The sequence below is a fragment of the Gobius niger genome (genome assembly GCF_951799975.1).
Source record: "Gobius niger genome assembly, chromosome: 5".
Classification (NCBI taxonomy): domain Eukaryota; kingdom Metazoa; phylum Chordata; class Actinopteri; order Gobiiformes; family Gobiidae; genus Gobius; species Gobius niger.
Genome location: NC_136856.1, coordinates 13,869,359 through 13,883,227, shown reverse-complemented (window position 1 = coordinate 13,883,227; position 13,869 = coordinate 13,869,359). Strand labels below are relative to the sequence as shown.

The window sequence follows — 13,869 nt, the reverse complement described above, 5'->3', positions numbered from 1 at the left end:
CTGTAGACACATTACAATATGGGGTTAATTAAATACCAGAATTACATATTGTACATGTTTTTTTCTATGTTTACAGAAGACACAGCTGCAGGATTAGGCAGGTTATACTTCACTTCTACACAAAACGTAAATAGGAATCTGTCTATATGTAAGGATTGAGTGTATAGCTTATGACGGAGTGTGGGTGAGGACTGAAATTGAATGTCAAACAGTTAAGATCTTCGGGATGCGATAAAAATGCCACACAAATCACAACCATTATTGTTATACTACTGTATCCGCATAAAGTGAAATTCGTGGGCTACATTTTCCAATGCAAGATTTGTACTTGTCCCCAAACAATCAACGGATAGAAGGAAATAGAAATACATAACCAGTTGAAGGGGAGTGTGTAAGCATTTACCCTGTTGAGCAGAGTGGTGGTGTAGTCTGTCTTCATCAGGTTGTTGATGGATTCAAAGAGTCTCTTCAAAGAGTCTTCAAACTCAGCTTGCTCTTTCCCCTCGTACAGCCTAGGACATAAATACAACTGTTAATATGCAGCGTGCCTGACTTACTCCAAATATACAGAGTAGAAGCATAAAAGCATAAAAAATAGCAATATTAGAATAATGTTGTTAATAGTCCAGCTTTCTTATTTATCGATCGGCAGGCTTTATTTGACATGACACTGCAGTGTTTAAGGAGCTGAACTGAAGAGGAGCAGAGACAATCGGTAAATTGTTGGAGCTGGGACACAATCTCACATCACTGAAATCACATCACACAACAATAAATTGCTGTGGAAATATTGTAAGACACAGGCCAAAATGAAATGAAGTGACGAATGCATCCATCTTTTCTGCTTTTGCGTTGCAAAGGTTGAACTTTGAAAGAATATGTATTTTTAGCGTTGATAAATTGCATCCCAAATGCTTTTTTCCCTCCACCTGTGAACCGTCCATTGTCCTCTCTATCTCACCGGGATTCAATAGAGCTATGTGGCCATTAATTACAATAGGAGTTATGAGCGCCAGAGGGAGGGATTACCACGTGCTGAATTTAGCAAGTGGGCTAGGATTAGGCCATAAAACACAAGGTATTATCACTGGCTTTTACAGGGTAGAGTTCTGATTGTCCTGTCTAATCCAGCCTAACGGTGCGTGGAAAGCGTGGGAGTTCTCCATCACTGGGGATAATTATGATGTAGCTCGTTCTCACTTTGTTTTAATACAGTTCTTATGCAGGGAGGTTTTAAAGATGTATGGCATGGGCGGACATATTAAGACAACTTGTTCATCCACTGGATATAACAGTAGCAAAAGCAGCAAAATGGACCACAATATATACAAGTGCCGCTGCCACGTGCACAGAAGACCTCAGCGTTGAGGGTTCGAGTCCCGGTTTCGACTCTCTGCTAAATGTCCCCACCTGCCCTTCAGCCCCTTTCAACCCCCGCTGTCCTATTTGTAAAGTCCACAAAGCGTAAGTCCGCAATGGGAGTGATGGTTGGTTCAGCAAATAATATTCATGACAGATGGAGGAGGGAAAAACAGATGAGAATTGCAGACGAGGCCGTGAATGACAAAGAGTGCAACAAGGGCTTTAAAATGTCTGCGATAAAATTGAATAAAGTGAATTAGGGTTTGATGAAGGCTGGGCGTGGAAGAGATTCATTTCAGTATTCTACAATTTGTCAGCGGTTATATTTCAAATCGTGTTACTCTCTCATCGCCAGACAGATGAATGAGAACTAGGCGAAATATTACACAAAATCTAAAGCAAATAGATGTGACGACAGGAGACGTCAGATTTTTGAGAAGAAGGGACTTATTTTTTAAAGATATAGTCACGGTGAAAAGAGAAAGGACGCAGGGCGAGATGCACTGGGGAGAAAAAGAGAGCATACTGCTGCTCCAGGGAAGAAACATAAACTAGACCAACCAAAAGCTGGAGCATGAAGGACAGAGGAAAGGTGAAGGAAAGAGCAACATCTATCCAAGTGTCCAACATACTGTCAGGTATTTTTCAGGTAGATATCACTATATACCACTAGAAAATAAAGACCATTTGTAGTCCAACTACAGTATCATCATTTTCTCTTGCAATTACAAGGCCAAAACAGGAACGTGGAGTGAAGTATTTTTGTGTAGAGGAGGTAAAGGCATTCACAGTTGAGAAAAAGTGTGATTTTCTTTCCTGTTGATATAGGTCTGCTGAAGGGAAGCCAGTGTTTGAGTCCATATAATAGACCTAGAGAACTACATCATAGTGGAAAAAAGGCCTATATAAAACAATATAAATATAATGCATTTACTCAGACATTGATATTTTGATGCCAAGTGGATTTTGCTCAATTTTAACCTGTGTTTCCGACTAGCAGATAACTCGATCACCAAATTTAGTACACATTCAAACCAATGTGAGGCTTGACTTTCATATGGAAATGTTTTTCAGTCTCCCCATTTCAAAATGCTTCCTTTCTATTCAGAAAAATAACCCAAAACATCCCTTTTGGCCATTGTAGATGACACCTGTGAAAGTACCTTTGGCAGGGGAAGCCTAAAGTAACCCACAGGCGTACATAGGATAAAATAGTAGACAGGGATTTTGACTTGTCAGCATCAACTTGTGAGCCGCAGTTATAAATGGTGTTTACGCTTATCGAATGGAGCAGCGCTTGGATCGGTACCAGGAGTGTCATAAGTCTCTTGTGTTGGAGGTTTGTCTGCGGCTGGTCTTCCACTGTCTGCTCCATCAGCATCCCTGCCCCATCATTAGGTCCACTACACACTGCACTTCATCATCAATGCGTATTAGGGACATTAGTGCTGTAATCAGCAGCTCTTCTCTCAGGGGGGCGTCAAAAAGCATTACTTTAAGATTTCTCCGTCAGTGTGCTGTGAGGACATGTTTTTCAATAGTGCGGCTTTGTCCCACAACAGGGAAGTTCAAAGCAATTAAGATAAGCCCACAAGTAATTAGGATGCAGTTTTTTTCCCTTGAAGTTATAATAATATACCTTCAGTATATTCTATTTATAACATTGATAAATAGAAAACGTAAACGTAGCTGCCTCTCCAACAACTACCAATCACTTAAACACATCAAAGTTAAAGAGGAGGAAACAAATGATGTACTTAATCCACAAGCCACACTGTTATGCACCTTCAATACCGAATTCAGGACAGAGCTGTAAAACGTAGTGGTACTTCTGGTTGCTACTAAAATTGAAAATATGGGGCAAAAGGAAGCCTTACAGGGTGGCTCAAAATCTTAAAATTGCAAATGCATTATTAATAAGCTGGCCCAACACTTACTGGGAATAGAGCATCCGTGAGCGCACAATAAACTTGAAGATGTACTCCAGGGCTTTTAGAGTTCGGAGGATGGGCTCGCACTGTTCCCCTCGACTGGACACGTCGAGGTATCTCTTCAGCACAGACATCAGCTTCCTGGATAGAAAATGACATGAATGACACAATTTCCCAAGAGACATTATGGTGAACAAGAAAAATTAAATATACACATTAGGAGCAAGTCATGAAACTCAACAATGCAGGCAAAACTGTAAGTCAGTTCCCGTGATAAAAATGCAAATCTTCTTTTTTGATGCATGAGCGAAAAGCGCAGGAGACTGAAAATAACATGCGATTGGAAACCAGGAGGAGGCAGTGAAAATGGCCAAATAGTATTTCACACCTCAACAGATGTACCTTTTACTGATGTTAAGAGATACCCAGAGACGGATGGTAAATAACAGCCATTCCCAGACACAGGCACTCCCTGCAGGGCTTTTATCCATAAATAACTTAAGTGCTTTTGAGATTTTGGTGTACGGGGAGCTGTGGATAATTTTATGACCTACCTACACAAGTCATAATACGTATATCATGCCGTTTCAGTCTTTTGGGCTCTGTGTCGGCGGGTAAGATTTAAACACAGTTACAGTGTCAGCAGAAACCCTTTGGTTCATGTATTGACTATTTCTTTCAAGGAGATTGTTTACAACTCAGCGAGAATGTTGAAATCTAAACACCTCTAGCTAAACAGCCAGGAAGCTGTGGTTGACCCTCTTCATTTGTGGAGGGTGAAACATGCTGGCAGCTGGGACGTGTAAACGAAAGTGGGGTATAGGAATAAAAAGTGGTCGTCAAATAATGGGGATGTGAAAGAACAGGTAGACATTGTGCTACACAATGTATCGCTATGTTATTGTTATCGCACTCGATGTTCCGGGAACAGTCTTCAGTCACGGGAACTCCCCATCCCTTCTGCTCGTGTTTGCACTGCACAACTTCAGTAGTAAAGGGAGTTCAGAGAAAAACAAGGATTCACGGAGTTGTATCACTTCCTTTTATGATATAAAAAAACAACAAAGAGGAGCTTCACACGTCGAGGATGAAAGTAGAAGTCTAACTGGCATGAAATTAGTTGCTGAATTGTGCATTTTAATCACTATTTAAACATAAATGCCAAATGTAACCACATCCCCAAAGAGTTCCTGTTCTGACTGGAAAGTACTACCCCCAGAGCAGGAGCTGAAACAGTTCCTCCAAACCCAGCACCCCAGTTCTCCCCTGTCAGAAAGCAATCAAAGTGGTACTTTCAGAGCACCAAGAACAGGATTAGGAGCCACAATGTATCTCAGAATCACAGTCATCAAGGTGCTCTCCAAAATGTTCCAAATATTTTTACTTATTTGAATGCATTGGACATCTGATTCATGTTGGTCACACAGACTTTATTAAAGGCCGCCCAGGTTCTGATAGTAAAAAATATAAGATGTGTGTGCCAATGCGACCAACGATACAACGCACAGAAGTGTTATGAATTGGACTCAAATTCATAATTGTCTATACAAACTGAGAATGCATTCATACTGTATCAGCTTTGCGGACAGTTGCAGCAGTAACAGTAGTAATCGTGGAAATGTCAAAATGCCATATTGATGCACAGAAATGGGAGAGACTTAGACGAAACATCAGGGAGTGACTTACTTGTAAGCCAGTGTAGCGCTGAAATGCTGTTTGATATACGCTTCCAGCACTGTGTTGAAGTGTTGAAACTTCCTGTCAGCGATGAGCCCTATAATATGTATCTGGAAAATTCACAAAAGTGCAACATTGTCTACTGTACGTTATAGTGATGGACATTTTTATTTACAAGCGTGGAGCAGTGTCAGCGAGGGTGTACACATAAGAGACTTGTCAAACTACCACAGATTCACACACACACTTACCAAAGCATCGAATACAAGGATGTCATAGTCGTCCGTTTGAGAGTGCTCCATCATGATGTTGAAAAGGGCATCCAGTGTGTCCTGAAGAAACTGCATACAACGCACAACGAGATTTAGAGTTACTGTGAGTACAGACTCCATAAGCACTAACCAAACCCACTGACCTTCACAACCTCTTCACCATCAATAATTTTCAGTTTCTCAAGGTTTTCTTTGAGAAGCTCCGGGCGAGTCCTCCACTTGAGCAACCCCAGCAAACCAACTATAAAGAATATGCAGCTTATGAGGTATGAAGTGTGAAACTAAATGTGCAAAAATTAACAAGCGTAACGCTAGTATAAAAATGTATATGCAATACACTATAAATGTCACAACTCTTTAAATCTGTATTCTTGAATTGATTATATTTTTGTATATCTGCAAATGAAATGCCGCTACATCAAGTATTCATCAAGACAAGAATTTCACACATGAAAATGATTGGCTGTGTTTTGTAGCCATTAATTCTTTTTAAGTGTGACATGCAGCTTGTTTGTGTCTCCAAAGGGCTGGTCACTCCACGCTCTCTGCTTCCCCTCTTCAGCCACTTCAGGCCAAAGCTGCACATCTGCTGGTGGCCCTGGACACTGTGTGCATGTTTTGAGAGACAGTGCATGTGTATGAGCGTGCACCAGTGTCTGATCCAGCCGCACAGGTGATTAATATTGCAGGGTAATGTTCATTACAGTGATGGACTGGCTTCCTCTGCAACAGCTGCCGTTGAGCACCTGTACCTGAGCGGGTGTGTGACGAAGCACTTGGACGGAGGAGACTCACTTCATGTGGATTCCTGCCAGAGTTTTTAATGATGAAATAAAACACACTTCCTTCTGGCAGCAACAGTTGCCTCTTTGGATAATGACTTTAACCTTAAGTCAAATTTGGGAAAATCACTACAGATAATAGATTTTTGGGCAAAAAAAAAATGCTTATGATGAAACAATAAACTAGGAATGTCATTAAAACGCATTAGAAAAGAAGTGATATATATACTACCTACTTATAATTAAGTAAGTACAGTAAGTGATAACATGCCTTATTTCGTCAAAGAATGTGATGGACTTGGCATTTTGTCACAGGTCGAGAAAGTTCAGTCATCACTTCATCATACAACTGGATGTGAACCCCTTGAACTAGTTGCATGAGCAAAAATAATATTAAACCATACTTGATCCTATTTATTTAATTGTATTTAGTTAACCAGGAAAGTCCCACTAACATATCTTTACAGAGGACTCCTGGTCCCAGACAGGAATCTTTTGTACATGTTTTCTGTGCACCCGGAGGACATTTACACAGACATGGGGAGAAAACGTAAACTCCACACATTACTTTCTTGCTACTTTTAAATAAATAAAAAACGTTACCACAACAATTTAATGTTCATTGATCCAACCCTGGTGCATAAAAAATGGGGGTAAATCATAGACATGAAGTGTAGTTTACCGCAATAATAAAATCATACCATTCTGTGTGAGTTTGGTGGAGCAGACAAGAGTGGAGATGGTAAAGCTGTCTCGGGAGCTGAGAGACAGGCCTCCCGCGCCCCCGGACAAACTGCTGGAGCTGCGGCTCAGGGCCGTCCCCTTGTGGAGGTCGCCATGGTGGTGACGGGTGGAGGGCAATGACAGGTAGGAGGACACGTCTTCCATCCGCTTGCTGTCTCCCTATTTAGACATGTCATAACAGAAGGTAAAAATGAACAAGCTGCTTATAGAAACTATTGAGTATTGATTCTGTTGTGGCCAGTTACTGGCCAGTATTGCTCATAAGTCGGTTGCATTTCTTTGACCATTATTAGTTGATAAGCATGACCTGTATCCAACAATATTAAGTAAACACATTCAATAAAAAATATTGAGGTCACTGATAACAATGATTGTTTTTTGTTCCAAATGCAAACACATTCATCAAGACCTTTATAATATTATGCACCCAATGAAATCCAAATAACAGCTAGTTCAGGCCTCTATTAGTTAGAAAAGGTAAGGCAGATCCACATAGAAGATGTTGGTATGCCTTGTCTTTGTGTCCACGAGAGGCAAACCCGATTACGTTGTGATTGCAATGGCTTTTCAGGCAGTAAACAAACACCCTATCTTTAACCATCTTGGAGTATCTTCACTAACATGGAGTTCTGTAATTCTATAGTGCCCTTAACATAATGCATCATGAAATGGTTTCATACGTTGATATAATTTTGTATTTTGGAAGGCAATTAAATCACGTATGACTGTGCAGGATAAAGGTCCCCGTGGCACCAATAATGTGAGAAATGCAGGGATTTAGTAAAGGGGGCAGAGCAGGTCTCTTTAGTTAGTCTTTGAGTGAATCACTAGTAATTAATCTTTATTGCATTTGGCATTTAATCAATATGGGGATTCAATCTTAGCTCTGCTCTCTTTGGCAGGAAATCTATTTGGCTTCAGTCAACCTGTCTGGGTGGCCTCAATCTTCCACCCAAACTAAATTTACTGTTAGTTTGGGCCTGCAAATAACATCATTCAAATCCAAGCCAAAGTGCCAAACAGAATGCTAAAATCTTTTACTCTTATGTACAAAGTTTTCATAAATTAAATAAAAAATTACAACACACTCTCTCAAAGCAGTCTTTTCTGTTAAGTATTTCCTGGTCTCCCCTCCTGGAACCGCCACCTTAACGTGGAGGAGCGGCTTTGCCCTATATTCCGGTGTACCCCTAGCAGGACTTATTGTGTTGTATTGGAATTGTATTGTCTTAGTTGCAGCTCTTTTCCTGCTGAGAGCTTGTATATCCCTTGGGGTCCCTGTACCTCTGGTTGAGAAACAAGGCTATATACGACTAATGCACGGTTGTTATTCAGGGGTACAATCACGCTCTCATTATTCAGTAAACAAACTGTAATATTTATTTTAAGTGCCTCATAAAGCCTCAATGTCAAAGTTTGCTTCTCTGCCCTGGGGACTCGAGTTAGCGCAGGCCCCGTTCATTTTTGGCTCTTTCTAGACGGTTTTGGTGAATGAAGTTTACTGAGTAAACATTTGCTTAGAGAACAGGATTTCTGCTTAGACCGGGATGTGTTTGCGTGCTTGTTTTTCTGCTTCTGACCTTGAAGACAATCAGGTCGTGGAGTCCATCCTGCAGCACAGTCCCGTCCTCCTTCATCAGACGCACAAACGCCATTGCAAAGTTCTTCTCACTCTTGTCCTTAGCTGCCAATAAGAAAACGTGTCAGTAATTGAGCAAGTCCTGCATATTTTACTGTATATTACTCAGTAGTTATCTGTTTTAGTGATTTGATTCATCTGGAACAGCAAGTGGTCTGCCTTTTGTTTCAGCCAAATGCTAGCCATTATAAGAATGCATTTCTTAATTTGTCTTTTATTCTTCTTAGACACTCCCACTGAGACTCATAATCTCTTTTTCACGGGAGTCCTGGCCCCAGAGGGAAAATATTTTACATGTTTCGGTGGAAGTCTACGTAGACATGGTGGTGAAAAATACAACCTCCACATAGAAAGGCCTCACCTGGTCAGGGACTCAAGCTTGAGACGAGTGCTAATCGCTTCACCACTGTGCCACCCAATGAAGCATAGTCATGTGCGGGTGATGTTAAAGTGCATTTGATGTGGCCAATTTGCAGACTATACATGACTAAACAAAACTTAAGATGTACTTAGGATCATTCTTGTTTTCCTTTTATTTGTAAGTGAGCTCTGTTCACTCAAGAACATTGTAAGGAAATAAACAAAAATTGAATGAAATCCCCAGAGAAAGGCTCGCTTATTGCTATAATCAAGTGTGTGTATTGGTGCTAAGGGTAATTTCCTTAATTGTTCCAATCATTCGGCCCTTTGGTGTCAAATTATCCTCCGGAGACCAGAGTGTGGATTAGAGTGTGCATGAGCAAGAGGAAGAGAAAACACAGGAATAGGCCTGATACGTACACTCCTGGGAAGAGCGGTGTCTGAACATGAAGCGCAAATGAATCCGGTGCATTTCCTCCAGAGGGACCGCCACCTGCGGCACAAATCAACTTATTAAAGGATAGAAGAAAAGAAATCTTATATAATGGCTAGGCTTGTGAAAATGGGTACCATTGGGCAATATAAGCCAAAATGAAACACTGGTAGCACTGTACTTTACAGCACCAAAAGAGCATGGTTATAGTATACAAGTAGTGATATCTAAGAAGAAGAAGAAAGTCACAAAGCCCTTTACATGAGACAATTGTACATTCTCTCCATACTCGGTTGTGGTAAGCTACGTTTGTAGCTTCAGTTTCCCCTGGGGGAGACTGACAGAAGCGCTGTCGCGACTGCACACGTCTGCGCCAACGGTGCCTCTGACCACCACCATACATGCACTCACATCATTCATCCTGACCTATTGTACATGTTTTTAGTGGTAGGGGAAACCGGAGCACCCGGAGGAAACCGGAGCAGACACGGGGAGAACATGCAAACTCCACACAGAAAGGCCCTGTCCAGGTGGGAATCGAAGCTGTGAAGCAAGAGCGCTAACCGCTGCCCTACCGTGCCGCTGAGAGTGAAATAACCTTTTAATGGTATTAACACAGTAATTAATAATGGAAACAGGAAGCACAGCATATTGGACATATTCATAATGTTTCGGATTTGTTGTGGAGAATGTTGTCTTTTCTTTTTACTCACAGCAAATTCACTTCCTCACATTACAATACATTCTACTACAACAACGTCATTATGCCTTATTCTAGGGAAAAACAATTACTCCTAATCTGAACTGAGTATAAACACTGTAAATACAAGACACCATGATTAGATTTTTTTTTTTCAAATAATTTGGAAACAGGGCAGAAAGGTGTAATATCCCTCATTAGTATCCCTCAGTGTGGTGTAAGTGAAGGCAGAATGTGTTTTGAACCTAGAGTGATGATGATGATGCTTCTGATTGTTGTATTTCTTGATTGAATGAAGCATGTTTAATGGTTAAAATGAGGACGTCCCACACTGGTAACTCACCTTAAAGGTCTCCATCCATCGCGGCTGTTTCATTTGGTAGTAGATGACTGATCTGTACTCACTGACCGGTTTATCTCCTGCTCCGAGACAGATGGAGTTCTAGGAAAAAAAGAGAAATATAAATAATGCACTCGAGGTATTATGTTTGTGTGCTTTTACTGTATAGATTTATTTTCCCTGAGATAACGCCACATGTGCTGCAGACTGCAACAGCTTGAATAAACTCTAGATAAGTGCAAAGCTTTCTATCCGGCCCGCGTCGCTTCAATTTCTACAGAGCAATGTCATAGTAAAAAAATGTGCTCGTGTTCACCTGTATGACCTTGCCCTCCTCGTCGCAGACCCACATGATGACCTCCACGTTTTTCTGCGTGGTTTTGTTGTATTTGTCGAAGTCGCCGCCCTGTAGAGTCAGATAGATGTCGTTGCGCACGTCCCCTGGCATTATGATCTCAGGAAAGCCTAATTTACGGGCCACCACGGTGCTGCGGTCAACCAGGTGAGGATACTCCTTCCTGATCTGGACAATGTCTCCAACCAGGGCTTTCATGGTCACCCACAAACCTGTGAGGGACCAAGTGAAAGGCAAAATATTCTACATATTAGAATCATCTTGGACAATGAACGAGTCTTAAAGGGACTAGATGGAGTTCAAAAAAATTGAAATTGTGTATTTTCCACCCCCTACATGTTCCAGTAATGTCCTAATGTGCAGAATGAGCCCAGAACTATTCACCACAACTGCCACTAAAAGCCTTCACTGTCACTCAAAAAGTTGTTAATTCGGGTCCGAAGTGCCGTCATGCACGAGCTTAAAGGAAGAGGCCACTGTTTTTACATACTGAGATATGTTCTTACCTTAGCTTAGACGAGTTGATGCGTAACTGTCTGGTCTTTGTGCATGCGCTCAGTCACGACCAAAGGTATTGTTAGTATTTGGCCTCTCCCAGCACAGGTACGCATCAACTCGTCTAAGCTCCTTTAATATAGAAACGGCAGGAGAGGAGACCGCTCCTCCTCTCCTCTATGAAGTAATATCTTCACTTTAATGCGCGGACGTTGAAGTGCTCCTAAGGTGCTACACCTTACAATATAGTACCCATTTTTATCTGTTTAAAAACTACTCATGTAACTGTATTTAAACAGGAAAAACGTGCAAGAGCTTGATCACTTCTAACTTCACCCCTGTTTGGTCACATAAAGGAGAGGAGGAGAGGCTAAATGCTAACAAATGCTTAGTGTGACTGAGCGCATGCACAATGACCAGACGGGTACGCATCAACTCATCTAAGCTCAGGTAAGAACATATCTCAGTATGGAAAACTGTGGCCTGTTCCTTTAAGGCGAGGTGACTAGGAAATAACTTGTACAGCAAGTGTTTTTAAAAAATTGCAAAACCGGAATTGTTGATAGATCCACATTTAAATGAATGGGTTTATGTCATGATTGAACATGTTTTTTTCCTTTAGCTTTTAACTTAAAAAGGCAAACATAAACAAAAACATAACAAAAACATATTTACATGTATTTTACATATTATTTGTATGTTCTAGCATTTAAGCTTCTAACTTAAAAGCTAGAAATTAGACAGCAACAAAGAATCCTTCAAAATAGAGTGGAGGTGTTTTGTAACGTTGTTGTCCCAAGGCTGAGAAAAAAAGATGAGATAATAATAAAACTATACTGTGTAGATCAGACTATTTTTTTGGTTCCTCTCAATCTCTCCTTCTCTTATTATTTAAACATAGGCAAAAAAGCCTTAAAACCTTAAATGCTACAAAAGATTCTGAAACTTTCATGTCCATCAAGAGCAACCGACAGCGTCAATGTGACTGCCGATTAGCCCTGACTGAGGCCCATTTTCCTTGACAAAGGCTCTCGTCACCACTAATAATACATACACCAATAATAACTGTATGTAGGAAACTTGTTAGAAACTAACATTAAAAAAATAAAGAAAAGAAAGATGAGATGCATATTTGCCAAAGAGTCTGTTTGGGCGGATAAAAGGCACACTTTACAGATAGCTCCACTGTGATTGTGACTTTAATTTGTCTGACTAAAATACAGGTCGCATAGCAACACTCAAAAGCAATAACAGAAGCATATGCATGCCATTTCCCCTAATATCAGATGATTTTTTTTACACTAAAGGAATGAATAACACCTCTTTCAAGGCCTGTGGATATTGAAATTTCTTAACAATGACAAGAAACATCCAAAAAACTGATTGAAAACAAACAGTAGGCCAATACAGTTAAAAAAGAATTCTGATCAAAGGGAAGACTGTGAAAATTGACTTTTATATTACTGGTTTCTGTGGGGGATCAAATTTGTTCCTTATTAGTGAATGAGACCCGTTTATTTTTCTTTATTTTTACCACTGTTGGTCGTCTTTTCAGATTTCGACACAAATTATATTATATAATTCAATAAAACGGCAACAAAATCTCATGAATAACAATGAAAGAAAACCATGTTAGAGACTTCATTTGGGAACTGCAGCGCTTGTGTAACAATATTTAGTTTGTGACAAGTCGAAAACATGAAGGGTCAATAAACTCTAATGAGGGCAGACTCAGATTTATGGCTGGAAAAGGAACATTTTGCAAATGTTATGGTGATAAAATTGCCTCAAAGTGACATGGAGGAGAAATGAAAGAGTGATTAGAAAACTTTAGCCTCGTGGGATTGTAGAGCTTCATGACTTGGTTAAACATGAGGACTTCAGAGAGAGGTGGGAAAACGTGTTTACTGCAGTAGACATTATGGTCGTTTTCTCTCATGTTAAACAAGACCATGTCATTCAGAAACTGTCAAAGTCACCTATAAACATGAGATAGTGAGTGGCCCGAGTGAAAGCTGCAGAGGGAGAAAAAGAAAAGGCAGGCTATTCTGAAAACATGGGCTCAAGGGCAAATGCTATCCATCAGATTAATGTGCTTCATTTTCACTTCAGCAGAGACGAGGCAGGAGGCAATGAGAGACGTCCATTCTGACTCACCGTAAATAACTCCATTTGAAGACACACTACTGATCCACCAAGTTCAATGTGTTTAAGGTTATGCAAGCCGCTCTGAGTTTTACCTTGGCCACCGCTGTCTCCTCTTGACGCCGTTACTTTGTTAAGCAGACTGTGAAGAAAATCATTCTCAGCAGAAACTCTGAAAAACAGGAAAAAGCAGAGGAAGAGAGGAAGAGAGGAAGCATACTGAACTGTCTACTGAATATTTTCAGATTTTTTGCGACTGCCTTGATAGCATGTGTTACTTTTCAGTAAATTTGCCCCAGCTAATCAATCGCACAGTGATTTGCCAGAATTTGCATGCAGGGAGGCAAATGTCCTTCCTGGAGCAAACAAACAGATACTTGTGACTAGAGTAGGTAATGTGCATTAAATATCTTGCCCAAGGACACGACCCTTGTTGTTTTACCCAGAAAGTGTACATAATGCTATATGACTCAAACAACTCACTTTGTGAGTTCTGAATTTATATATATTTTGTGTATGTGCGAGACTTTATAAATTGTATAGAACATACGGAGAAAAGGGGATGAAAAACTGCTTTTCTTCATCACATTCAATCTTCCCTTTGATGATGTCACTGATGTCCATCACTGCACAG

General features: G+C 40.5%; 1 protein-coding gene across 2 annotated transcripts in view; it reads right to left on the bottom strand.

Moving 5' to 3' along the window:
• Positions 1–13,869, bottom strand: part of dock2 (dedicator of cytokinesis 2) — a 92,168-nt gene that overhangs the window by 64,479 nt on the left and 13,820 nt on the right. For both annotated transcript variants that reach the window (XM_079557362.1, XM_079557361.1), the window contains exons 11-22: positions 13,786–13,861; positions 13,331–13,407; positions 10,557–10,807; positions 10,244–10,342; positions 9,188–9,260; positions 8,349–8,452; positions 6,726–6,927; positions 5,386–5,483; positions 5,222–5,311; positions 4,980–5,080; positions 3,300–3,434; positions 404–512 (exon numbers count right to left, since the gene is read on the bottom strand). In XM_079557362.1, the coding sequence (XP_079413488.1) occupies positions 404–512; positions 3,300–3,434; positions 4,980–5,080; positions 5,222–5,311; positions 5,386–5,483; positions 6,726–6,927; positions 8,349–8,452; positions 9,188–9,260; positions 10,244–10,342; positions 10,557–10,807; positions 13,331–13,407; positions 13,786–13,861 (1,415 nt within the window). The remainder of the gene's footprint in view (positions 1–403; positions 513–3,299; positions 3,435–4,979; positions 5,081–5,221; positions 5,312–5,385; positions 5,484–6,725; positions 6,928–8,348; positions 8,453–9,187; positions 9,261–10,243; positions 10,343–10,556; positions 10,808–13,330; positions 13,408–13,785; positions 13,862–13,869) is intronic.